This window comes from Trichosurus vulpecula, chromosome 6 (genome assembly GCF_011100635.1).
Source record: "Trichosurus vulpecula isolate mTriVul1 chromosome 6, mTriVul1.pri, whole genome shotgun sequence".
In the NCBI taxonomy this organism is placed as follows: domain Eukaryota; kingdom Metazoa; phylum Chordata; class Mammalia; order Diprotodontia; family Phalangeridae; genus Trichosurus; species Trichosurus vulpecula.
The window spans coordinates 242,854,241-242,881,093 of NC_050578.1; the positions used below are offsets into that span (position 1 = coordinate 242,854,241).

A 26,853-nucleotide genomic window follows, 5' to 3' on the forward strand; every position below is an offset into this window, starting at 1 on the left:
CATTGGCGTGTAGTCACAGTCATGGAAAAGAACTATGAACTACTTTTATTAGCTTATTCAGTTATTGTCATAGAGGTCTCAGTTTATGTTATAGTTGAAAACTAGAATTAGCTTTAAAAACTTTTTGCCATGAGTAAAAGAATAAGAGAGGAAAAATAATAAATGCTAAATCACTTTTTTGAGTAGGTAGAAAAACAGTATAGCAAGGGTACAGTGTTATGTAACTGAGAATAATAGTAGCTTTCCTCTGGAGGCAGTGGGTGACAATAGGATGAGCACTAGGTAGTTGTACCTACCCCTTGTTTCATTTTTTAAAAAAATAAAGACGATCAGAATAGGGATATGAATGGGTTAATTGTCTCATAAAGATGTGTGATTAATATATTACAGGTGTTCAAAACTAGCTTAGCCCAGCAAGGTGTTTATTGATCTTGTCATTAGCTCTAACTTGTCTGTTTTGCTTTAATTGAATTCATCAAAACTGCTTCAGATGGATCTAATTCCCTGGAGGTGTATAGTGTGGATTTTGGGTAAAATTAGAACAATGCTTTAATGTTACAGAAGATGGCCAGGAACATAAACAAATTGACCGTTGATTAATAAATTGCATTTTGAAACGAATCAAAATGATACATGCTAATTATATTTTTTTGCAGTTAAATTCAAATAAAGCGTTTTATTTTTTTTCACTGTTAATATTCCTAGCAAACTACCCCCAATACTAGGTACCAGTCTGTTATCTGACTCTCCCCACCCCCACCTCCCAGGCTACTTTAGTGAGACTCTTCCAGATATTTTACAATTTGATGTTTGAAATACTTCAGATTTGTGGTTTGCTATTTTAATTAGAAGTGTCAAGCTGAAGTGTGTCAAATCAAGTCATGTATTCTGTTGAATGTGGAAAGTAAATTGTTAATATTTTGTTTTAAAACTGTTTACAAATTTTTTATGTGCATCACAAAAGTCTTGGTGACAATACAAGGGTAAAAGGACACTTGGAACAGTAGTTAAGCCCTATTGAGATGGGGAAGCCACTGGGCAAGGTTCTAGAATGATAGAATATTTGACATACCTTAATGAGAAGCCATAGTGAGTTCAAAATATTGTATAATCTTTTCATCTACTATAAAATTGTGTAATTCACCAATACACTCTGAACAGGCAGTTATTAAATATAATTAAATTGCAAGCACTCACAAAATGGAACAAAGGCAGGCATTCTCAGCAGCTGAACAAGTAGACCAGAGGCACAGCTGAAGAAAATGTCGTGGAGGGATTTTACTTTCTCTTTAACGTTGCTTTCCAAGCATGCTGAAAACAATGTGCCTTTTAAAACAAAGCGCCTGTCCTCCACCCTGCTTGAACTCCCTGCACTTTGCCTGGACTTGGGTGGAATTCCAAGGTGGTTGGCAGGAGACAGTGAGCGGGCAGTGCTGGGACTCTGCTGAACCGGGGACTTGGTTCTTGGAGTATCAAAACATTCACAAGTGATTCTCCTGCCATCAGTCTTTGGTGTCCTCTTCTCAGCTGTGAGTTAGGGTGTGACACTTCAAACATTACACACAGGCACACACATGAAGTGACAAGTCAGTCAGTCATCAGATCCTGTGTGCCAAGCTAAACTAGGCTTTGGAGATACAGATGAGAAACCACCACTGCCTTCAAGGAGTTTACTTTCTATTGGGGGAAGCATGTATGCTTAAAAAATATTATTGACAAAGTAAATACTATGTAACTATGTGATTCCTGGGAGGAAGAAGGGGCAGGGCTAGAGGGGAAATCAGTTGATTTTCACAGGATACATGTGACTTTAAAATTGTAAGACTCTTCTGGAGTAGCCATCCGTTGAAGTGGATTTTTGATGTATTGGTAGATTTGAGTATATTCCAGGTGGAGTTAGGCTTATCTTTCAGCAGAAAACCAGATAGCTTAGGGTTTCGATAGTGGGTCTTTACCCATATAAAATTGGGGTGCATTCCTTAAATTTGCTGATTAGAATTGTGGTACCAGGTTGTTTTCATATATTTCTTGCATCATCACATCTGACTCTTGTTTTGCAGAAGACGATCTAAGAACTGTGGGACCAGTAGATGCCCAACTGTATCTTGAAGACATGTTATGGAATAAAGGTTGGAAGGCATTCTGATTTTTTTCCCTTTTTCATTAGATTCTTTTAAGGCTGCACTATTTGTCAGAATGGAAACTGACAGACATCCAATTGATTATTAGTTTTCTTTGATTTAAAAAATATCCTTCCTTATTTTCTAGTATTCAAATGTTTTGTTTCTAACTAAGCTCTTTCAATAGGGGCTTGTTTGAAATTTAGTGTACATTGGTATATCTTGGTTCCTGTTTTACGGATTTGATATTTTTTCCTCTTCTAATTAGATGTCACCTGCAATAACTTTTTTTCCTTTGCTGTGGTAGTTGTATTTATTTCCATTGTCTGCATAATATAGCAAGTGAAAGCAATTTTAACTTTTTAAACAATTATTGTTAACAATTGAAATAAATTACTACTGGACTTTTGTGCCAATATATATTTTTTTAACCCCATTGGAGATTTTCAAGGTTGCCAATGAGTATGGATGACTACATCCAGTGTTTCATTCCCTATTCTTTACTAGGGTTTGTTACTTTTGTTCACACTCATGTATTTTTTAAAAATATCTTTTGTGTCAATCTGTTTGTTCCTGGCCCATCATGCCATTTGGGCAGTTATGTTTTTTTAAGCTCCTTACTTGAAATTTCAGTGACTTTGGTTTTTTAGTTCTACAGACATTCCTCACGTGCCTTTAAGACTGTCACAGATAGCTGTGGATGTTTAAATTGTGACACCATCTTTTTTTTTAATGCCAGAACTTAACAGATTTCACCCATATAGATAGCAAGAACACTTTGTTTATACACTAGGCATTTGCATATTACAGCTGGCTGTCTGTACTTCAGTCTTATTGCCCTTCCTGGAAGGGATGGCCCTCATCCAGACTGATTGATCTCCCCTAGTGCTCAGTGTAGTGCTTTGTATTCTAGGCCCTTAAAACAGTGACTGTGTTTGCCTTCTTTACATCATGCCATACAGTGAGGTAGAAAATCAGGATCCTTACAAAGAAAAATTCCCAGGTTCCAGGTATATTGATTCTCACACCTTTTTGCCTAAATTCTGGGCCACTCTTTTCAGATCGTGTTTTAATGAAATGTCTTTCCTTGGCTTCTTTCTTCTCCTAATATAACTAATGTATGATGGTAGACAACACTAGTGTTATGTTGAAAAGGCTATGTAAGCATTTAAAATACCTCTTTTTTTTTTTTTATTTTGGCTTTTTTCTAGATGATCAGTGTTTTACTCTCAGTTGCCGATGTGGTGGAAAATACTGTGTTTCCAAGGAAGAAGCTGAAGAAGTTAACCTGATCTGTTGTGATACATGTTCACTAATTATAGAAATTGTTCAGCACAGCTGAGATTGTTCAGTACATGGAACTGTAAAACTCTTATGTTCAGTCACGTTGGGGAGGCAGACGCTTTGTCCGTTGGAGAAAACATCGATTTCAAGTAGAGCTGAGAAAAGAAGTGGGAGTCCTTTTGTCCATTGGAAATGCTGCTAAAACGTCAACTCAAATACTGTTTTCAGTGTTTGCCAAGAAAATGTAAAATTGGCAAGCATAGCCCACCCCCTGTATTAACAAAACATGAATTTAGTTACTTGGTGAGTTCCCATAGTTAGAATTTTGGTTTGGTTGTCGCTTCTCCACGAGGAGTGGAAAACGTTTTCTTCCAAGAGCACAGAAATAAATGGAAGCAGTGAGTCTTGTAGTTGGGGCTTTGCTCTGTGAATGTCTGTACCACTGATCTAGAACTTCCCTCCACTTAACTCACAGGGCAATTACAGGGGTTAATGAAGTGGAACCAGACATCCAGTAGGGGAAGCTCTATATTCTTTGCATAGAAACATTTTGTAAATATAACTTGACCCCAGTTCTCTCTGATTTTGAAGATCTGATTAACGAAGCAGGATAGTGTGGTAGAAAGGACACTAGACTCAGATCCTAAGACCTTAGGCCACTTTTACAAGATCTGTGGCCAGTTACTTATTGTCTCTGAGCCGGTGTCCTTATTTGTAAAGGGCTTAACATTAACACAGTGCTTGGCTCATAGTAATCTTTCTAACATGGATGGTTATTCCCTTCCTTGCCCCATGTGGACAATACCATCTACCTTGCCTACAATAGTGGTGGGGGTTTTTAAGCTCAGATGAGATAAAGTACATGAAAGAATTTTTAAAACTGCAAATCACTTTATAAATATGAGGTATTTTATTAATAATATCCATTTCTCCCATGGTGGAAAAAAGAAATGGGCATAAGCTGCAGCATGAGCAATTTGGGTTAGTTATAAGAATAGAATGAGATCCAAACTATATATAAAGTTAAGGAAAGGGTTTGTTGATTGGTTTTTCCCTTCTTTAGGGTGGGAAAACAGTCATCTGTAGTCAGGAACCAAGCACTGCTTCATAATGGTGTAGTATAGAGAACTAGACCAATCATGCAATTTAGGTAATGGATATTTACGGTTTCAAGAAATCACTTTAAATGGGATTTTTTTTTAAATTATAAAAACATTAGCATTCCTATTTCTTAATTTGCAATACAATGTTATTGGTTTCTTGAAACCAATATTTTCCTGTCCTATTTCTTTATAATTGTAAATTTCATAGATGTCACTGTAACCATTAAATAGTTTTGTATTTCTGTGTATTTAGTGTTCTGTGTGTAACACAGGTCAGATCTCATTTTGGAGAATCCCAAAGGATTGCTGAAATTCTTTTGTTCTTTTTGTTGAGTAAATGGGCCAAACCTGGGACTTGGCAATCTTTGTTATGGGAAGTTTCTGTTGTAGCCAGATTTGACCTGTAATTAAAAATAAATGGTCACCACCCTCATGGTTAGTGTAGCCAAACCAAAGCATAACTGAGAAGGAAGAATAGAATTTCTTTGGCTGGGTCTATAAAACATATAAAGTCCAACTGAAAAGTAAAAGAACTAAGTCAGTGATCCAAATATCTAGCTATTTAGGTCATACAAAATACCAGGATTGTTTTAATTTTTTCTTCTTTTAAATCTACGAATTTTTACTTGGGTGGGGGGGGGTGGAAGAGAGGGGAGTGAGGAGAGAAAAGGGAGAGGACAGTGTATGTTGTGTGTGTAAAATTTCAGCAATAGATTAGACTCCCTTCTGTTCTGATCCTATTTGAAAATAACATTCAATATCAAATATTTTATTTATAAATACATGGTTTCTTTGACTTAGTAAAAATGTTTCTTGAGGAACACGATGCGATAATGAAGTGATTTGGTTGGCTAAATGCTGATTACTCATCAGAAAATCTGTGGCCATTGGGACTGTCACGTAGAAATCCAAAATCATTCAGAGGCCAAATCTGTAAAATGAAATACAGTTGAAAAAAGTTAATATACTTTTCTACGATGTTAAAGAAACATGTTACATATTTTCATTCATTCTTTTTCTTATGCCCTACCACTACATGTTTTGCCTAATTATTCCCATGAAAAAAACAAGGTTATATTGGTAACCTTTAAGGAAAATAACTCATTTTGAATTCCTAAATCCATTTTACCATAACTATATTTTTGAAAAACATCCAAGGAAAAAATTCCAGTTAAACCCCATGTGTTGAGGCTCCAGGCGACATATAAAATTAGGTTTACATATCTTTTATCTTTGAGTCCATTATCAAGTGAGATAGAATGGAAAATCGTTGGCTTAATCTGGGTCTTACATAGCTGCCTCTAATACCCCTTTCCTTGTGAATATTCCTCAAATATTCCACCATTTAAGAGAGATTTTTGGAATCAGCCTTGCCCCAAGTAAGCATGTCTGTCTTTTTTCCACACATATTATCCATGGCAGAAAGAGGAGGTTAGATATATATGAGGATAATGGCTTTTTCTTTCTGTATTCAGTAATGACCAAAACTCTTAGCAGAGCTATGCTTGTGTTCTTCCTTTTTTAGGTTTTTTATGCTTAGTCAGCCAGGACCAAGTTGGCCATAAGGTTGCTTTTCTATACAAGATGAGAACATTTCACAAGACCCAAGATTTCCTGAATATTGATACTCTCTCCACTAACATTATAACCCCTTCAAGCCTTAGTAGCAAGTCTTCTTGAGCTAGAAAGGCATTTCTAAAATAAATAGCTCTAGGAGGGAAAAGCAATTTGCTAAAATGCTTTCCTTTTGTGATTTAAATTAAAGCTTGCTTCTGAGTGGTAGATTTAACTTCACTGTTCACCATACTACACTAAGGTGACTTTTGTTTAACTACAAAAAAATTCTTATGAATAATTACAGGGATGTTGGGAGGAATCTGGTTGTTCTTTGCACATTAGCTGTCCTAGGATGGGCCACAGTAAAGTCCAATGGGTTTGCATGCTCCCTGCAATGCCATGATGCTACTTGCGATGTCAAGTAGCTTTAATGAAAAAAAAAAATCCTTAAAGATTAACCACTCCAGTGTGTTTTTTTTTTCTTCCAAGCTCAAAAAGTAACCAGTGTTTTAAGTAGTAAATTATACCTTTAAGCAAATACGTCCTCTGATTAGTCCATATGGAATAGGCCCATAGTATCTAGAATCTGTAGAATTCTGGAGATTATCACCCTCCAGCCAAACATGACCTCTTGGTACCTAGGGTGAAAGACAAGGTAACCCCACCCCCAAAAAATCATATTAAAAAGTAAATAGCATTTTTGTTGGTACAAATCATCCTAAAGCAAGTTTTGGTAAAAGACAGACATTTTATGTAACAAGCCATAAGTACACTTATTTATTACATGTTAAAATTACATTTTTTTGATAAAATAAAATGGGCTGGGGTTCAGTTAAAAATAAATCCTTATATATTTTCTGTCACACATCCCCAAAACATTGGTTTGTTATAGGAAACCCTGAAATGAAATTATAAAAGGTTTCAGCAGTGTGACAGGGTCATTAATTTAATAGATTTCAAAAGAGGTCATTAAAATGTTGACTGAAAATGTGCCCTCCTATCGAAGTAACAGCATGAACAGGGCAGCCACATACTCATCAACATCCTGGGGCCAGTACCAAGGATAGACCTATTAAGAGGCCCATGATGAACTAAATGGTAATTGATTGTGACATCAATTACCATTAATCTCATCATTTTATAAGACTGGGCTTGTCAAAGTTCTAATTAAGATCACAGTTCCTTCTGTGTTCAGGAAGGATCTACAACACATTATATTGCAATAATGACCATCACAAACAGTTTTAATACATAAAATTTGTGAAATTAATGATGGTGGCCTTACATTATATAACAAAAACCTTTTATTTCCTATATGTCCTTTGCATTGACTGTGTTATACACTGTAGGCCTATTTTTCAAAGAAATCAATGACAAAAGAAAAGAAAGCCAGTGAACAAATCAGCAGAGAAAATAATTGAGCACATAGAATATGTAGTGACTTCTAAAAATGTCTGTTATGCAGAAATGAAACACTTCAGCATTAATAACTGTTAACTAAGCTTTTATAAAAGGGAAGCACTGTATACAGCAATCTGCCAAGTTATCATATGCACTTGACTATAGCCTTTAGGAAAGAAACAACCTGGCTAGATGAAATTTAATTTTTTCTGAAAGGAATATTGTTTTATGAGCAAAACAAAAAGGTAACCTAGAAGCAATCAGGACTCTGATTTAGGCTTTTACTTAATGAAGAAGATAGAGGTATGCCCCACCTAATGTTAGTAATTGGCTCCTCAGCATTTCAAGGGGTTGGCTAATTCATGGGAATATAAGCAGTGAGAAGTTAAACAGTACGAGTGAGGTTTTATGACTTATGGTGGGGTCTGGCTATGAAGTATTAACCACCTTCTTATGACATTACATTGGCACTGGTCTAGACAGTCTAACCAGGGGGAGAGAAGAGATGGTATATTCCTGTATGCCCCCCCCCAAAAAAAGAATTCCATGTCAAGCCCCCCAAATTCCAAAATACACCAAAGATGTTCAGTTGTTTCAGCTGTGTCTGGCTCTTTGTGACCCCATTTGGGGTTTTCTTGGCAAAACTACTAGAGTGGTTTGCCATTTCCTTCTCCAGCTCATTTTACAGATAAGGAAACTGAAGCAAACAGGGTTAGGGTGACTTGCTCAGAGTCACACAGCCAGTAAGTGCCTGAGACCAAATTTGAACTCAAGTCTTCCTGCCTCCAGGCCTGGCACTATATGCACCGTGCCACCAAGCTGCTCACACCAAAGATGACTACATCAAAGATCAATATGCATAATTTTAATATTCCACTTCATACATAATAACCACATAAAGATATAAAAATTGTTACAAACATTCATGTTGAATCTTTCCATTCAGCAGCTATGTGTATGTAATTAGAAAACGCAAATAGGTTTCCTAGAAAAGCTATCAAATACCTAAAGGAGTAACAAGATCATAAGACAGCTTTTCAGTTTTATCATCAGAACTATTTATACAAGTAGGTTCATACACACATGGGCCATGTGAGACTGTAACTACTCAAGCAGAAAAACGAACACCGTGAATAGCTATTCAGGTCAGACAAAGTAGGAAAGAACTAGATTAGTTTGTAAAAAACATCTGGATTGAAAAAAAAATTTAAAGACGAAATATCATTAGTGCTTTGATTTCTACCATATTCCTTGTAGTGTATATTTTTGTATCTTAGAAACAAGTGACAGGGTTTTTTTTGTTGGTTTTTGGAGGGGGGAAGGCAGGGCAATTGGGGTTAAGTGACTTGCCCAAGGTCACACAGCTAATAAGTATGTCACGTGTCTGAGGCCTGATTTGAACTCAGGTCCTCCTGACTCCACAGTCAGTGCTCTATTCTCTATGCCACCTAGCTGCCCCAAGTGAGAGGTTTTTAAAAACTCTATTCTTGAAGTTACAGACACTAACAAAAGCAAAACGAGCCAATATAGTTTCACAGAAATGTTAAGAGCATTCAGGGCACAAACAAGATTCAACAAAGGGTCTTTCTGTTTCTGCTCTACCAAGGCTGAAATGATCACTTTGGGTCTCCCTACAGTTGCCCTGCCTCACTTAGGCCTCCCCAATCTCTATGGCCCTGACTGATTGCTCTGAAATCCAGTGGCACCAGTAAATGCCACACATTCCCCACTGTTCTGTATTGTTTTTTTACTGTCTGGTTTTCCTTTTGTCTTCCCAAAAGGCAAGTTCTTTGAGGGCAGGGATTGTTTTAAACTTCAGTTATTTTTCCCATAAGACCTCTCACAAGGTGGGAAACATTAGAAACTCAGTACTTACTAAATGTTCAGTTAACCAGGAGACAGTTACAAGCACTAGCACGTAGTCCTTGGCCACTTTGTGGCTGAGTGCTTTGTATGAGGGTAATGATTCTGTTTGACTGCTATGAAGCTTTTACTAGTAGTAAGTCAGGCCACTGCCTGGCACGTAAGAGTAGGCCTTTGCTAAGTATTGTTGGTTGAAGGAGATAATAAACCATCACCAGTGCCTGAGGCTAGTGCTCCGAGTGTGCCTATTACATGTATGGATATACATCAGTGTATAAATAAATTTAGGTTATACTTTCATTATTTAATAGCCCAGGAAAAATACATGAATTAAAAATATTTCATCATTAATTATGCTCACTCCCAGAATTCCTTGCATTATCCTTTATAACAATAAGATCTGATGCAGCTGCAGCCGAACAAGCAACATTTAACTCTTTTATACTAAAATATAAACAGCCGTTACGATTAGCTATCACCAAGATGTTCACATTAATGGAAAAATGGTCTTAAGCCAAAGCATAGAATTTCAAATATAAAGAAGGCCAGGGCATGGGGGCGGAGAGTTTAGAAAGGGAACCTTGCTGCTTACTACAAAGTTACTTTCTGGCACAGTACTGACTCTAAACCATACTACAACCAACACGATTACAATAAAATTAAAAAATAGTAATTGATTCCAGTTAATAGACTATTTAAATTGACATCTGATACAATTCCAATGCTACAAAAGAACATGGATGGTTTCTGAAATTCTTTTATAGAACACTAGGTGTTTTTTAGGAACTAAAACCTAAATCTGAGATCAGGGATCTCATGGATACATGGAGAGAGCAATGCAAGAGATAGGCCAAAAATGCTTTCCCCACCTAAACACTGACCTGCAACCACCAAAACACAAGGTGCCACATCTGCACTATCTCCAGAGGTAGCAGATAAGCTCCTGGCCTACCACTAGATTAAAACCATCCTATGACTAAAAAAACCCCAAATTCATGTTTCCACATGGTCTGGATTTTATAGAAACAATACATGTAAAACACACAATAATGGAAGGAGGACAGAGAAAAATTGCATTTGCTCAGAGATGGACTTTATATCCTCTTTCCAACTTTGGATAGGAGCAATAGACTTGAGGCTAGAAAGCATCCGAAAGGTCATCTAGTCCAACTCTTTCATTTTGTAGATGAAGAAACTGAGGCCCAGAGGGCTCAAGTGATTTGCCAGGGTTATAGAGGTAACAAGTGGCAGAGCCAAACCTAAACAAAGTTGTACTTCCCAGAGGCAGTTAAGCACTGGGCCTGAAGGCAGGAAGACCTGAGTTCAAATCCAGCCTCAGACATTAGCTGCGTGACCTTGGGCTTAACTTCTGTTTGCCTCAGTCTCCTCAACTGTAAAATGGGGATGATAACAGCACTCACCTCTCAGAGTTGCTGTGACAATCAAACAAGATCATCATTTGTAAAATGCTTAGCACAGTGCCTGACACACTGTAGGTACTATATAAACACCGGCTCTTACTATTCCCACTGCGCCAGACTGCTAGCAAATCACGGCTTCATCATCGAGTTTCACAGATGGAAGGGGCTTGGGAGTGGTCTAACCACAACTGATTAATATACAGAATGGCATGCACAAGATCTCAACTGGCTGTAAATGTCTTCCAAAAGATGAAGATATACCAACTTGGAAAAACATGTATCAGTCCAAAAAATGTTTTCTTTTAAGAGCAAGATACCTTGTATGTTCTTCAGCACTGTGTACACAAGTGCTTAATAACCTTGTTGAATTAAAAATCAAATTTCTTATCTAGTTGCATGGTTTTATTTTCCCCAAAAGAGAAATAAAAGTGCTCTCCTAAAGAATAAAACTTTTAAGACTTAGATTAGCTCACCTTTCATACTTTCCCCTTGTGAACCTGCCCTGCCAATGTGCAAGAAAGAGTATGAATATATGTTTTCAGTGAGTGCCAAGTAGAATCTTTTTTGGAGTGGTTCAAATTGGAACTTTCCTAAGGTCTCAGGTATTCCAATCACCGTCAGGGATATCAAAGTTTTAAAACGTTAAAAGAACCCTAAATCATTCCCCTTTTTCCTTTTCACGTTGGAGGCTTCCTTCCTGAGCTATGATAAAACCTAATCTCAGAGCTGGACAAAAGAAGAAAGTCTCCAGTTCTCAGCTATACTTACTGAGCTCTATTGAAGGGCTTCCTACTTTGGTACAAGCAACAAATGTAATTGCCTCCTGGCCTGCGGGTGTCCATTTAACAAAAGGAGCTTTTGTGAACAAACCCACAGGTGTTACCTTTCTGGATTCAACTGAAATCTGATGAAAGAGTCCACAATATCAAATAACACACTTACTAAGCTGTAATCAAACTTATTTATTTGATTAAGCAAAGAACATCTAATTAAGGCAAAAGTTCTGACCTAAGAGTAGACTAGTTCTGTTTTAGACCTGAACTTAAAAAGTCTTGCAACATAATATTAAAAGTGATTGTATCTGAATTAACCCTTTAACCACCCCCAAGTTGTACATACTGGAACCAATTCGAGGGAACAATTTTCATGGGTGTCTGATGTTAATTATGTTGGGACAACTTTAAGTATTTTTTTCTGAGTGATGGCAGAGCTTATTGAAACATATATACTGTCTTGTCCCTTATGAAAAAGGCATTATATGCCTGAATTTTATGTCATTCTTCAAAGCCAAAATCCATATGATTATTTTATACAAACTATAGTTGATGCATTTTTTTTTCCTACCAGCTTCCAAGGAATCAGCATCAACTCAGGGGCTTCAACTGGACTTAGTACAGAACCGCTAGGCAAATGCAAACATAGCATGACCACTCCTTCTCCAAAGATAGCATAGCAGCTGAAGGAGTTAAATGGGGTAAATACTTAAGAAATGATCTGAGAATAAACTCTATAAAAAATTACAAACTGCTTTTTTAAAAAAATCTTACTTTAAAAGTCAAGTTTGACTTTTTCAGTGCAGTTAAAAAACCCCACACAGTGAGTCAATACTTAAGTTTATCTTGCTTATAACTATTAACAAAAGTTATATAAATAGGGAGATTTATGAAGAGGGAGGGAAGCACTAAATCCACTGAAATACAATAGATTATAAGAGCTTCTTGGAGCTAGGGAGTAGGTAAAAAGTTAAAAAAAAGACAGAGGGTTGTCTTTCAGAGTTTTCAGTATCTCTGGAGGTAATCTCTTGGACTAGTTTCACTATCTAGCTTCTTCCCACTATGTGTCCACCCATAACTTCAGAGGAATAGAGTCTGAGTTCCAATTTTTGTAGAACATGGCTTGAACACTGTAGGCTGTTAATGTTTGCTAAATCTTGGTGAGAGGCCCCATTGGGAGGTATATCATTTGAGATGATCCCAAATGCAATGATAACAAAATGAATTCATCTCATTTTCAAATCTCTGCTATGAAGCCAACTGAGGCCTGGGCATTTAAAACAGAAGCATTTCAGACCATTCCAGCCCCAGTTTTGCCCTGTTTCTCTCCTGCCTCGTCTAATAAATACACTGCCGGTACAGGCTGCTGTGTTGTTCATGCCTCCTTCAGTTCATTGTAACTGAATGTGAAGGGACCTAACCTTTGCCTGATAACCTGGTAAATATAACTAGAGAGGAATTCCAATAGGAACTGCAGGAGGCAACCTACCCAACCTGCCGGGGATCTGCCATCAAATTCTCCCTTAGAAGATTCAGAGCTTAGTCCCAAACTGGATGGGCTAGATCTGGTGGCTTAGTTAACATGCCTGCCTAAGTACCTGTAGCTCTTAGCCCAGCCACTGGAAAGGGTTAGATTACACTTTCTGGGCCCTCTACTGTCAATCTTATAGTGGGCTTGACTTTTTCAACTAGAGCCATAAAAGATCCTTACAACCTGTAATTAATTCACCCTCAGCAAGTACCTCTAGTCTGCTGCTGCTGCAGTTAGTTTTCCTTTAGAAAAAAATCTGGTTTTCTGCTGTCTTAAACACATGCACTTTCTTTGGAATGACCTGTGATTTCATCCCCACTGGGGGGATGTGTGAGAAAAATGTACTCTATTGATTCAGACTAACGCTCAGAGCCTGGGGCTTGGGGAGGTAAGACTTGCCCAGGACTACCTAAGCCAGTGGCTTGCCCTGCCTAGACTAGGCGCTCCTGGATGGCAAGAACTGTTTTTATTTTTAATGGCTCTGTACAGGGGTGGGGGTCCTGCGGCCTTAAGGCCCCATGTAGACTTCTAGGTCCTTAAGTGTAGCCTTTTGACTGAATCCACATGTGGCCTTAAGACCTCAGGTTCCCCAATCCTAGCTTTGTACCTAGCATTCGGCGCCCTTAATAAAAGTTAAATAAAGTCATTAATAAAGGTTTACTGACTGAAGTGGGACGTTACACCCAGATGTTCTGGTCTCTTAGTAAGCTCTCTCTCCATTCCCTGCTGACTCTCATAGACATACATATGATGGTCAATTAGAATCTAAGTTAAAACTATTTTTTCCCAAAGTAGTTTGAATTAAACTGAAATTTGTAATAAAAGCAATGCTAAATAACCAAATGGATTTCATTCAATTCATTTTTTGTGCCTAAAGTGCCTTCTGAGGACAATGGCAAAGACAATGTTGCTTTTTTCTTTCAAATCTTAATTACTGCCAACAACCAAACTATTTCTTAAATATCAGGAGCAGAATGTTTTCCTCAAGCTTTTCCTTCTGACTTGTGTATTATTCGGAAAAGAACACTGGTGGAGCCAGAAGGCCTATGTGCATATGGCCTGGTCCCTCTTTCAGCCTCATGTTCCTCAGTTCCTCATCAATAAAAGAGAAATAAGAAGTTAGATGAACTCCATCCCCGTACTATAGTGAGGAGAAAAGGGGATAATGCATGAAGAGTACCACGCAGATGCAAGGCGTTTGAGCAAGTGTCCGTCTCGGTGTATCTTCCACCCCAGATGCACTTCCTAGCAATTCTAGATCCTCCCATCAAAGTTGGTTTTTCCATTAGATGTCCCCAGGCCTACCAGTAGCTCCTTTCCATGACACTGAGATGTAACCAGGACATGGCCCTATATGCAGATGTTACGTGACATTATTTCAATGGGAAATGTGACTGGCCTTAATTTAAGTAAATTTAGAATCATGGGGTTTTTCTTTACCAAATTTTAAGTGAAAGATTAACTTTAATGAATTACAGGGGATGTGGGTGGCCAGTGTGCACCTGCAATCCTAGCTCCTGGAGGCTGATAGATTGCTTGAGCTTGGGAGTTCCGAGCTGCAATAGGGAAAAAGCTGATTTGGTGTCCACACTAAATCAGCATCAATATTGTGAACCTGTCAGAGGGGGGAAACAGTTAAAACACTGAGCAGGTCATAGCTGGCCCAGAAGTGGCTGCTGCATTTCCAGTCTAGGTGAGATAGGGAGACTCTGCCTCCAAATAAACAGATGAATGAATGAATGTTTTCATTCATAGATAAATAAATGAATAAAAATAAAATTAAGAACAACAGAGGAAATGAATGTGGTGGGATAGATGTCTCAGGGGAGGTTCTTAGTGGTTAGATGAACATAGGAGATGGTCTGCTTTTCTTTGTTTCCTGATTAATAAACAGAAAAGCAAAACAGAAAGCTCTATTGTACTTCACACCCTATTTTCTTCCTTCTATATTTTCTCTAAACCACCCAGCTTTCAGAACTCCAAGACATCACTCTTATAGGCTGTGACAATATGAATGAGGGCAAGGGTTGAGTCCTGCAAAATAGGCCTTTTTCACCCAGTCTAAGAGCTATTTTCATTGTACCATCAATGATTTTAAAGTAACTTTTAATCCTATCATTCACTGTTTCAAATTAGCAAGTACAGTGATCAAACTCAGTGTTTGCAACAGGATATAAAAAATCTTATGAATCCAGCATCTCTGTGCCCTATATCCAGCCATTAAAGCTTTTAAAAATCTTGCTTAAAAAAAAAAACAAACCAAAGCTAGCTGCTGCAGAAATTGATATGTAGTTGTTGTTTGTCCTTTGTTCTCAAAGAAGACCATGACATCAGGAAGGTGATGCCATGACTTGCAAGTGAATTGTATTTAAGTGAGGAAGGGCTATGCAAAGTCACTAGCCTCACTTTCTCCTCCTGAGCCGTGTGGGTCCAGTGGCCAAATATTCACCAGGATGACTGGCTACAGCCCAGGATGCAGTGGGAGACCTTGGCCCTTTTTAAGTTGTTTCCCAGATCTCAGTTTGACTGAGGCAACATCCATTCAGTGATTAAGGCTGGGAAAGAGATGAGGCAAAGAATGGCAATAAACAGCAGATAAAAGACCAGCTTATTTGGTATTTTGAGAAACAGTTCTTTGCAGCTGGTGGTCAGGTAAGTTTTATACTCAACACAATGTATGAGTAAGTTTCATTCAAAAGTATGACCTAACACTTTCAAGGTTCTCCTGGAATTCAGGATCCTTCTCGGCCCCTTCTTCTGAGTTGGGGGCTCTAGTTTCCTTTGGTCCTCTGTATCTCTGTGTAAAATCATTAAATTTTCCACTCCCATTTCCTGGAAAAATGGACTCACATCGAAAAGTTCTTTACTATTTTATGTAACTTAAAGTTGAATTCAGAAGGATGGAACTATATTTTTTAATTGGTATTATGCACTCTTCAAATGAACAAAAACCACAACACACATATACAACCATGGCTTTTCATACTTTCATACTAGATTCTGTTAGTCTTTCTCTTATAGCTGAATATCTCTATAGGATTTGGGTATTCAGTGCCAGAAAGAATTACAATAAAAGGTTGTAAAGTGTCCAACAACCAGAAAGAAATTAAAGATAGATAGGACTTCTTGTACTCAATATAACAAATATGTTTGTGCTTTCCTAAAGACCTGCATTGTGTTACCTTGTTTCTCTGACAAAGATGGACAGACACTTCTACTTATTCATCAAAACAAAAGTCTTCTGTTCTAAACCCTGTAAATTCTTTCTAGTGAAATATAGTCTTGCGGCAGATGACAGGTGACATTTTTGGAAATGACATATGATGGGGAAAGAATAAGTCAGGAACTTTCAAAAATCCTTCTGTTTTCCTAGGGCTGAGAGCATCCAACTACCATTTTGACTAGAAGGATCATGAAATGTACTGTTGACACTGGGGAAGGAATCCAATTGTCATTTTGGCAAAGAAATTATTTTTCCACTCGTGTTTTAAGCTTTTAAAGATACTTTTAAGAGCAAACTGTTCTTATTATTAGTCTTCTACACACTCATTAAGACTTAGGGATGTACAGTTACACTTACAGTGTCTACTCAGGAACTTCCAGCATGCACCTAAGAGAGCAGTGATTTCTTTTTAAGTTCTTGTACTTAATTTTCCCCCTGAAAACCTTTTGATCTCTTCAGATCCTCAAGTCTCTACAGCGAAATGCCCTTACAACATTGAAAAGGCCATTCAGGCCCTGATATATTCCAAGGGCTTTGAGTGAATAGCTGAAGCTCTGGCTCAGTGTCGATGTGGAGGGAGACACTTCATGAAAAAGGTGCTACTTGAGCTGAGGCTTGAAAGAAACTTAGAGATTCTGTGAGGGGGAGAAGAGGAGAAAATCTCTTCTAGACATGGGGGAAGCCAGCACAGAGGTACAAAGCAGCTAAATGTAGTGTTACAGAAGTGGCACAATAAGAAGCCAGTTGGAATGGGCTGTAGATGGTGTAAACAGAAGTGTGACAAGGATGGAAAGGTAGGCAACGGCCAGGCCGTAGAGGATGTTAGATGTCAAACATCTGTTGAGTTACTACCCTGTAACATTATCTACTCTTTTCCCTTCCACAGACACTAGTTAATAGCTATGGAAGGATGGAATTTAGGTGTGCCATATCAAGTGGTATTGTAAGTTTTCTTAAATTGTTTAAGAAGCACATTTTTAACCTAGAGTAAAAAGTGCTTTCAAAGCTGCAATATTTTAGATTAGCATCACATTGATTCACTCTGCTGATAGGAAATTAATATTTTATATTCCCTCACAAATGGTTTTCATGTCTTCATTCTTCACCTCTTTCTATTATGGTTTTAGTTGCAGAATAGTTTAGTACAGTCAAAATTCAATTCTGTTTAAGATAAAATTTAGATCACAAAAAATTGGTTCACTCTCAGCTATAGGTGGTATCACAAAAATTTAAGTTAGTATCTGATTCTAAAAGATCTCTGAAAATATTCCTCATACTCACTGGCTGCCTTTCCAGCATGCTCTGTGAAGGTTGATTTACCAGATTAAGAAGCCATATGACACTTGGAATATTTTTGCTTTATCGCTGACAGAGTTGGAACCTGGATTAGATGCTTACATTGAACAGCAATATTACAATTTCAATCTTGCAAAAAAAAAAAAATTCCCTCTCACAAAAGGGAAAATTCAGACACCGGAATCTACAAGCTGATAGTAACCTTTCTTATTCTGCTGCCTCTGTTAACACTTCAACAAGTGAAAGACTGAGTGGGCACACTTTCATGTTCAAGGTATATTTAAAGAATTCCAATTTTGGGAAAGCAAACTTTTTTTTTCAAAATTAATATTAACTTTATAATGTGTTTACCTGGCATAAGCAATATTCATTGGAACTAATAAAGTATCTCCACAAAAATAAAATATCTTATGTTACACATTACCAATATACTGCTTAGGACAATGTCAAATGACACTAAAAAAAAAAAGTTCAGTGTACATTAGAAATGCTTAGTATGTTGGACCAGATGATCCTTTAGAGTTAACATGAATTAGGATACTTCTCAGACTGGTAAACAATAAACCACATTTATCTTCAAAATTGTGTTAGCTATAGGATGAAAAGCCCACATCATCTCCGCAGTGAACTTCACTTTAACACAAGGGTAAATATATTTTCCCAACATTAGCTGCAATCAAGGCATTAGCAGTATGTTATGATTGATTATTCTGGGATCTGTTGCTGAGAAATGGATCTCTATCCCAGCTTTTTATCACCACAGTTTGCAAAATGCCTGCTCTTTGTTTACAAACCCTAGTTTGTAATAAGTGACATTATTAGGTAGTTCTTCTGCTTAAATGACATGAGGATTTAGCATATCTGGGGGGTTATATAATATCTAAGCCCTTTCAGTTTGATGACTCCTCTCCTACTCAGAAGCACTTTCTCTGTTTGTAAATAGGAGCCAAGGTAGCAGAACATATGGTTGTGACTTTTAGCTAAAGTAAATGGCATTAAAACAAATAGAAGAACATTAGGATATCCACAATTTCCACTGTAATACTAAATACATATTAGGGGAGTACTAGTGCAAATTGTATGAAGATACTATTTTCCAATCAAGCCTGATGATACAGACCAGTTTATACTTTGTAAGTAAATGATAAAACCACTTCCTTAATCAAGTACTTGATTAACTACAAGGCATTTTCCTACTTCCGAGTTCTCATTTTAAGAATGGTATATATCAGCACAATTTGGAAGCATGATAATTTTTTAAATTCTGTGTTTTAAAGTTTCTGAAATAATTTTAAAAACTATTTGCAATAATCTATTTCTAAAATATGGGAATATGCTACATATCAACTTTCATTAAATATAAGAGGTCCCTGCTTCCTTACGCCTGGATGTATGTGACCAAAAAGCACAGGCTGCTCTGGTTAACATTTTCATTCCAATATTTATGCCACTGAGAACAGTGCTAGTTTGTTTTTTTTAAACTCAGAATAGAAAGTTATTTTTTAATATTTGCCAAAAAAAACTATCTTCAATGCCGGGTGATCTCATATAAGGTACTCCCTCCAACATGCACAGCACAACTTAGCTGTGCCTTCTCATCTTGTGCTGTTTTTTACCCATGTTTTCTCATAAACCCTCCACAGGGAAGGATGGATACACACACACACACACACACACACATATAATCACACACATATGGTACATGCAGCACGTGTGTCTATGGATATGCATTCAGGGTGTTCCCAAAATCTTAGGGGAGGGGAGTAAGTATTACTATTGCCCCTATTATGTGCCAGTGAAGTTTAAAAGTGCCTTATGATTTTAGGAAAATCGAGAGAGAGAGAGAGAGAGAGAGAGAGAGAGAGAGAGAGAGTGTGTGTGTGTGTATGTGTGTGTGAGACAGAGAAAGAGAGATGCAGAGAGACAGAGAGAGATGTGGTGCTTAACTATGTGCTGGCACTGTGCTGGGCATTTTACAAATATGATCTCATTTGATTTTAACAATCCTAGGAGGTAGGTGCTATTACTATCTTCATTTTACAGTTGAAGAAATTAAGGTAGACAGAGGTTACGCAGCTCACTCAGAGTCCTACAGCTAGTAAATGGCTGAGTCTGGATGTGAATTCAGGTCTTCCTGACTCTAGGAAGAGCAGAAGTCAGATATGTCCTAGTAGTGCAGCCAGGTGAGAAATGAGGAAAAGTCGGCCCTGTGCTCCCTCCTTAAATGCTGGTTTGACATTCATGCCCCGCTATCCAACAGAGGGGCAAAAGGCAGTGATGAGGTGAAGTCCCAAGGCTGTTGGGATCTTGCCAGACAACAAGGTAGTGGTAGGCACCTTTGATGAGTACCTATCCTTGCTTTATACCTTACTTCATATTGACAATCAGAAAATAGGTGAAAAAAAATCTCTATTATTTAGTTGTAATTTGTTGCTGTTGTTATCAAGGGATTTTGTAGGATATTAACACACACAGGAGATAATCAGGGGTAGGATCGAAGACTGTTTTGCTCTCCAGAACTGAAAATTTTAAAAAAATCAACAAACATTAAATAGAGAGGGTTCTTATACTCTTGACACATTTCATGTGTGGCTACAAAGCTGTGGTTTATTGTAGAAAATCATCTGTAAAAGCCTACTTGTTCCCCTTTCATATTTTCATCAAGGATACCCTTGGATATACCAATATTTTCAGGACTTTTCATGTAAACAATGAAGAAGGAATATGGATTGTGCTTATCATAACTTTTTTTTGTATTAACACCATCCATGGCTATTTTAATTGTTCAGTATCTTCCTTCATTCTGATATCTTGAAAATAGATTCCTCAAGGCTTTCAAAACTGTATGTACCTGGTCTAGTTCAGATGCCCCACCCATCTTCATCTTAAGTGCCATCTCTGCTTCCTCATAGAGAGTAAGGAATTGACATGTTAAGAGCGCAAACGTCATGGTTCTACTATCACGATGATGAAAATAAAATGTCAAAGAAATCATGGCACGTTGTTCCATTTTTTTTTCATTTATTTGTTGCCCTCTTTCTAGTCTTACCTATAAATTCTCTTGTGACCATATGACTTAGCTGGGCTCAATACAGACTTTCTTTTCTCCACTGGTTTTTTGCTGTTGTGAGGTAATCTTCACATTGATCTTCTAAAATGTTTTGCAAATGAGTTTGTATTCGAAATTATGCTGTTCTTGATTGCCATGTGTTAATGTTGACAAGAGGACCAAGTATTCGCCAGTTGAAGTGGTCTGGGGCCTCTTTTGGTCTCCTTTTTGTGGCTTTTATTTTTTAAAGCATAGGCTAAACTTCTATGGGAAATAGTGATGATTAGAATTGGGTTTTTCTATGCCCCCCTCAAGCCCATCCACTTCCAATGAAGGTGTTAATAATTTGACTAGAGTACTGAAATTGCATATTGTATGTTCTTACTTTTGTTCTTTTTATCTAAATTTAGAGCTGACAGCCATTTGTTTTAGTCAGTCAGTCTGATTTCAGCTAATTCTAAATGATCCCCACATAGATAACTAATTGTAACAATACAGTCACTTTCATTTTTAACAAATAAAAGAATTTTTTTTATTTAAGAAAATGGCAGTCTGGGAATTTTCTTATTTAACAAATGTAAAGATGTTGTCCCCTAATCATAAAGATGAATTTCCACAGTTAAACCAGTTATGGTAATGCTAGAATTTTTGTCCCCTCAATTCAAATAGCCTCTCTCCATAATTATTTTTCTCAAGATATAGAGTCGGGTGCTATACAGACATCATACTTATGAAACAGAAGACACAGGCAAACAAAAACAAGTTTACTATTTTTGGATTTACAATCTGATTTTACATTTATATTTACTAAAAAAAAATATGGATTGTATAATACTGAAGCCCTTACAGGTACTATCTAGCTTAGGCTCCTACAACTAGATCCAAAGGAAGAAAAAATATAACAAAAACAGTTTTGATTCTCCACTGCGAGAAATCACAAATGAGAGCTTCCCAGATCTATTAGAATCAGGGAGCAAAGTAATGATAGAAAGAATCCTCCAATCATCTCTTGAAAGAAATGTATAAAGGAAAAGTCCCTGGAATGTCATAGTCAAAATTCAGAGCTTCTGTGTCAAAGAAAAAAAAAATACCCCAAGTACCCACAAAGAAACAATGCAAGTACCAAGGAACTACAGTCAAGATCATCACACAAGACCTAGAAGTTTCTATGCTAAATGAGAGGAAATGCTGCAATACAATATTTCAAAAGGCAAAAAATATATGGGCTCACACACTGAAGAATAACTTACTTTCAAAGTTGAGCATAATCCTGAAAGAGGAAAACTGATTTTTAATGAAAGAGTATTTTCCAACATTCCCAATGAAAAGTTCAGTGCTGAGTAGGAATTTTAAAATATAAGTACAAGAGTCCAGAGGAACTCAGAGAGGTAAATTTACTTGAGCAACTGGAAAGAGCTATATGGTGATATAAATATAACAATCTAATGGGAAGGAAAAAAACAAGCTTTTTTCAGATCCTAAATGTCTTCAAAGGGTATCAGATAAAAGAAAACAGATATCCTCAAGGAGCGTGGATTGCTTCTGTTCTCAGCATTTGAAGAGGAGAAAGAAAAGGGAGGGTAAAAGGAGTATGTTGCTGGTACAGAAAGGGAGAAGGGGTGGAACTTGCTATTTCATATAAATAGGGTGTAAGAAAGGCATATCAACATGGAGGAAGAGTTAGGAGGAATGGCCCTCAGATGAACTTCCCTCCTATCTATCGGAAATTGACAAAGGAGGGTTAAACATACAGAATGTGGTATAGAGATACAGCAACAGGAAATGAAATGGGGACAGGGAAGGGGTTGGGGGTTGAGATGATGATGACAACGATGAAGAAGAGGAAGAGGTGAGAGAAAAAGTCTAAGGAGAGAATAATGACAAAACAAACTTCCTGATCCTAAAAGGGGTGGATAAAAAGGGAAAAGAACTAGAATTTAAGGGGGTGTAATATCAATTGAGTTGGGACTTTCTTACTGTTTTAAAATGATTAAGTGTCTTTCAGTCTTACTAGGTGCTAAGCCCCAGGCCCAAACCCCAATTAGGTGCTAAACCTATGTAGGTGTGAATTGGTAACCAAGGTGGGGCCCCAGGTTGGGCTAACTAAGGGAGGGCCTAGTTCATACGTGAGTTTGAGTGATAGGTTTGGGACATCAGAGGCTCTTAGACCACGTGGGTTTAAGTCGCCTCTGTGATTCTAGGTCACGTGGGTAAGTCGCATGTGTGACTCACCCCTGACCCTGAAAAAGGTATAAAACCAGGGGTTGGCTTTCTCTTCTTTGGAGCTCTTACCCACAGCAGTGGTGGCACGAGTGACTCTGGGCCAGCCCACATTATGAGCTCCCGGGCTGAACCTAGATGTTGGTAACTATGAATCTGTATTTGGTCTGTCTGTTGATGTTTGTAATTTGTTTAGAGCTCTCACTTGTGGTGTGCTGATGCGGAGACTCCAGGCAGCTGTAGCTAAGGGCCCTCCAGCTTGTAACCCGGATGCTGGGACTTTGTTAAACTCTGGTAACTATGTATTGGGATTTGAATCAGACAAGGTCTGTCTGTCGATGTTTGTACTTTGTCTGTATTTTGCTCTGAAGTTCAGGGTGCTGGCTTTTTCCCCTGAACTAAGTGAATGATATTTGTATGCTGAATTAAAGTAAGCTCGTCAACCCCTTAACGTTGCTTTCCTTACTAAAGCAGATCAAAAGAACCTGTGCTTTTGCAGCATGTTGGCAGCTTTCTGGGTGCTGGCTGTTGGTGGATCTTACACCCCCACGGAAGCTGCTAGCTGGATTGTTGAAACAGGGGGTGCCCACCAATTGCAGAATTACTGAACAAATAAGGGCAATGAAAGCAATGGAATACTATTTTGCTATGATAAATAATAAAAGATTTTTCAGAGAAGTGAAATAAGAGGAATGAAAACAATTTATACAGACATCAAAGCAAAGCAACACCAAAAGATTTAAGAATTCTGATCGATGTAATGAACAACCATGTATCCAGTGTGCCTACAAAACCTGTACCCATCTCTTGACAGGGATGAGCTAGATACAAGGTACAAAGATCTATTTTTATGGACATGGCCACTGTATGCATTTATTTTGCTTGATTGTGCTATTTGTTAGAGGTTTCCCCCCTCCCCTTTTTCCTGTTTTTCTCCCTCCCTCTTTCTGTTTCTATTGGGAAGGTGCAGGAAGGGGAGACTGTGGTTAGCAATAATGATGCAAAAAAATAAAAAAGGAAAGAAAGCCATTGTAACTTTTTTTTTTAAATGCACAGGAGAGAACAGGACATTTGGAAGGAAATACAAATAGGGCAGTTTTGAAAATAATGTGTAGAATTTATTATATACTTAAAAAAAAGCACTATGAAATTCAGTTTCATACAGAATCTTGGTTTTATGCTCTGCTTTGTGCATAAAAATACATTCTTTCTTCTCTTTCTTCTCTCTTCCCTTCCTGTTTCCCTTCCTTCCTTTCTCCCACCCTCTCTCCTTTCTCCTCATTGTGTGTCTCTTCCTCGCTCCTGTCTCTTAAAAATTAAAAGAAAAAAAGGCCAGTTTGCCCAGGATCACACACAGAGTGTCAGAACCAGTGCTCAAACTTCTATATTCTGAATGAATGAATAAGCATTTACTAAGAGCTTGCAATGTGCTAAACATAGGGAATACCAATGTTAAAGCAAGGACAATCCTTGCCTTCAAGGAGCTTACATTCCAACGGGGAAACAATAAGTTTAGGGGGAACAGCAGCCAAGAAAGGATTTTCTGGTTTGAAAAGTCAGAGGGAAGGGGAGGGCAACCATAAGGGAGTAGAATGTCACACCTTTATAGGTGCAATGACAGGATTGATTGATTATGGTTCCAGAACTAGGAAAGATAGAAGCAGGGGAGAGCAGGGGAGATGCCTTGGGAATGAAGTGACATCTGGCTGGCTGGAGCTAGTCCTGGCTCCACAACAAGTGCTCAATCCACTACACTACCTGCCCTTTCCTGGGGGATCACCCTGGAGTAGAGCCCCAAAGGCCCTCTGTAGGGGAGGGGCCACTGAGACCAGTGTGGTTCACAGTTCTTTGACAAGAGTCGAAGGGCTCTGGAGCTTCTGGGGTACAAGAATATTGGCAGGTAGCATTCTGATAGTCGGGAAGCACCAACCAGAGCTTACAGGAAGTACATGCCTGCCTCAATCTTTTTCTTTTTTCTACCATGCACTGACTGGCTTTAGAGAAGGACATTCCTGTGTGGCTTCTATTTGTCATGAAAACATATTTTATGCTGCCCCCAAGTGGGGGAGATACCCTCACAAGTGCACGTGAACAGCCTAGGCTCTTACAACTCACAAATTCAAAAATCTCTAAGTCTCCCTAATAGCATGAGCTTTAGTCAGGGCAGAGACCTATTACTGTGCTGAGACAGGTCAATAATGGGACTGCTAGAAAAAAATCTTCGCAACTTTTGTGTTATGGTACTTTAGATACCATTTATTAGATCAACCATTTATTTTATTAAGCACCTACTATACCTGCTTCCAGGCATGGTGGTAGGTGATGGGCCAGAAGAGCTATGCCAGCATCAGCAGAAATTTTTAAAGCCCATCATTAGGCCACAGGGCATACAGTCAGTTTGTCTCAAAATCCCCATACAGCCTTTCACATGGAGGTTAGCTTTCTTTCCAACACGATTAGAGCAGTGTTTTATGTTTCATATCTTATGTGACCTTGTGGACATTCCTATCTAATAACTAAATAAATGGTGTTTTGAAACTAAACTTGCCTACAGATCAAATTTATACAAATCAGGGAAATATTTATCCCTACTGGGTGACTTCTTTTTGTTAAGGGTGATATTTCAAATTAAGCAACTTCACAGCAAATCATTGACTTCTACCTGAAGACTGGAGAGTTTCTCTGGTACAGGAAGGCAAGTGAGACAAAATACTCAAACCAGGAATTAACCCCAAATTCAGCTCACAAGCTCAGTAGCCAAAACTACCACATTTCCCCATGTATAAGACGTTCCCATGTATAAAACGCACCTTAATTTTGGGGCCCGAAATTTGAAAAAAAAATGTATTACATAAAGTTATTGAACTCAAGTTTTACTCATCTGCTCACAACTTTCAGGCATCTTTTGGGCAAGTCTCGTGTGTGTATGCATGCTCAGTCCATTCTGTTTCATGAACCTGAAGCACCAATTGTGTTCTCCTTTGAAATCAGTAACTTTTTTTTTCATCAGCAATTCTTCTTGCCTCATGCTGAACCATCTTTGTGGACACAGGAATTCCAAGTACCCTTTGCTCTTCAATCCATATCTTCAATTCCCTCTCTAAACTAGGCCATTCTGCTCACTTGCCTCTCATGGCCTTCTTCTGCCGTGGCATTTTCAGTAGGGTTTCTTCTTCCCATAGCCAGTCTTGGGTGGTTTTCTCAGCTGGAGGAGGACCAAACTTATGTTCAGCAGCACAATTTCCGTTCATTTTTGCAAACTGGATCACTTTTAACTTGAATTCAGCACTGCACGAAAATCTTTTCTGAGCCATTTCCGGGCAGAACATGGCAAAACGTAACCTAGCATACTGGTAACAAATGAGAAACAGTGCGAAGACAACAAGCTCAAAAAATTGGGAAATGCAAGTAAAAAAATCTACAACACTGAGTGCAAAAACAGGGGCAAAAAGCGGGAAATGTAAGTAAAAAAAAAAACTACAACCACTGTGTAAGATGCACCCAGTTTTTAGACCCCAAATTTTTTGAAAAAGGGTGTGTCTTATACATGGGGAAATACGGTACTTCAACCAACTGAAAGAACTGCTCTTACTCCACAGAATTCTATGGAAAGCATAGCAATAACATCCTTCTGGGGATTACCTTGTTTCCAAAAGCTTAATGTAAAATATAAATCACGGTTTCTATGTGGCAGAACCTCCCTAGGTTTCCCTAGGCCTCTGGAATGAGTAAAATGATTCTTCTGCTCTTAAGGATCTGTTTATGTTATTTTTTGCCAGCTTGTGAACAATGTTATCTCTTTCATATGCTAAACTGTATATTCGAGGTTCCAGACAACGTGTTGGTATTTCATTTTCTGAACTGACCAAACAAGAAAGGACATCAGCAACTGTATCAAATCATATTTAATACTGATACTTATTGTAGTTTTGCAATATTTAATGAACAGGAGATTTCCAACACAAGTTGATCAACAGCTACATAGTAATATCTCAATCTTATAAGCAACAAT

General features: G+C 37.9%; 2 protein-coding genes across 10 annotated transcripts in view; one reads left to right on the top strand and one right to left on the bottom strand.

Annotated features, from left to right (window-relative positions):
• The window catches only part of DNAJC24 (DnaJ heat shock protein family (Hsp40) member C24), a 70,305-nt gene extending 64,977 nt beyond the window's left edge, over window positions 1-5,328 (top strand). The window contains exons 4-5 of one of the 2 annotated variants that reach the window (XM_036762983.1): window positions 2,061-2,129; window positions 3,332-4,755. In XM_036762983.1, coding sequence (XP_036618878.1) covers window positions 2,061-2,129; window positions 3,332-3,462 — 200 coding nt within the window. In that variant the 3' untranslated portion in view covers window positions 3,463-4,755. Of the gene's footprint in view, window positions 1-2,060; window positions 2,130-3,331 lie in introns of both variants that reach the window. The other variant, XM_036762982.1, reaches the window with a different exon arrangement.
• Window positions 5,235-26,853, bottom strand: part of IMMP1L (inner mitochondrial membrane peptidase subunit 1) — a 108,355-nt gene continuing 86,736 nt past the window's right edge. For all 8 annotated transcript variants that reach the window (XM_036762980.1, XM_036762974.1, XM_036762976.1 and 5 more), the window contains 2 exons: window positions 6,592-6,702; window positions 5,235-5,438 (listed from right to left, as the gene is read on the bottom strand). In XM_036762980.1, the coding sequence (XP_036618875.1) occupies window positions 5,370-5,438; window positions 6,592-6,702 (180 nt within the window). In that variant the 3' untranslated portion in view covers window positions 5,235-5,369. The remainder of the gene's footprint in view (window positions 5,439-6,591; window positions 6,703-26,853) is intronic.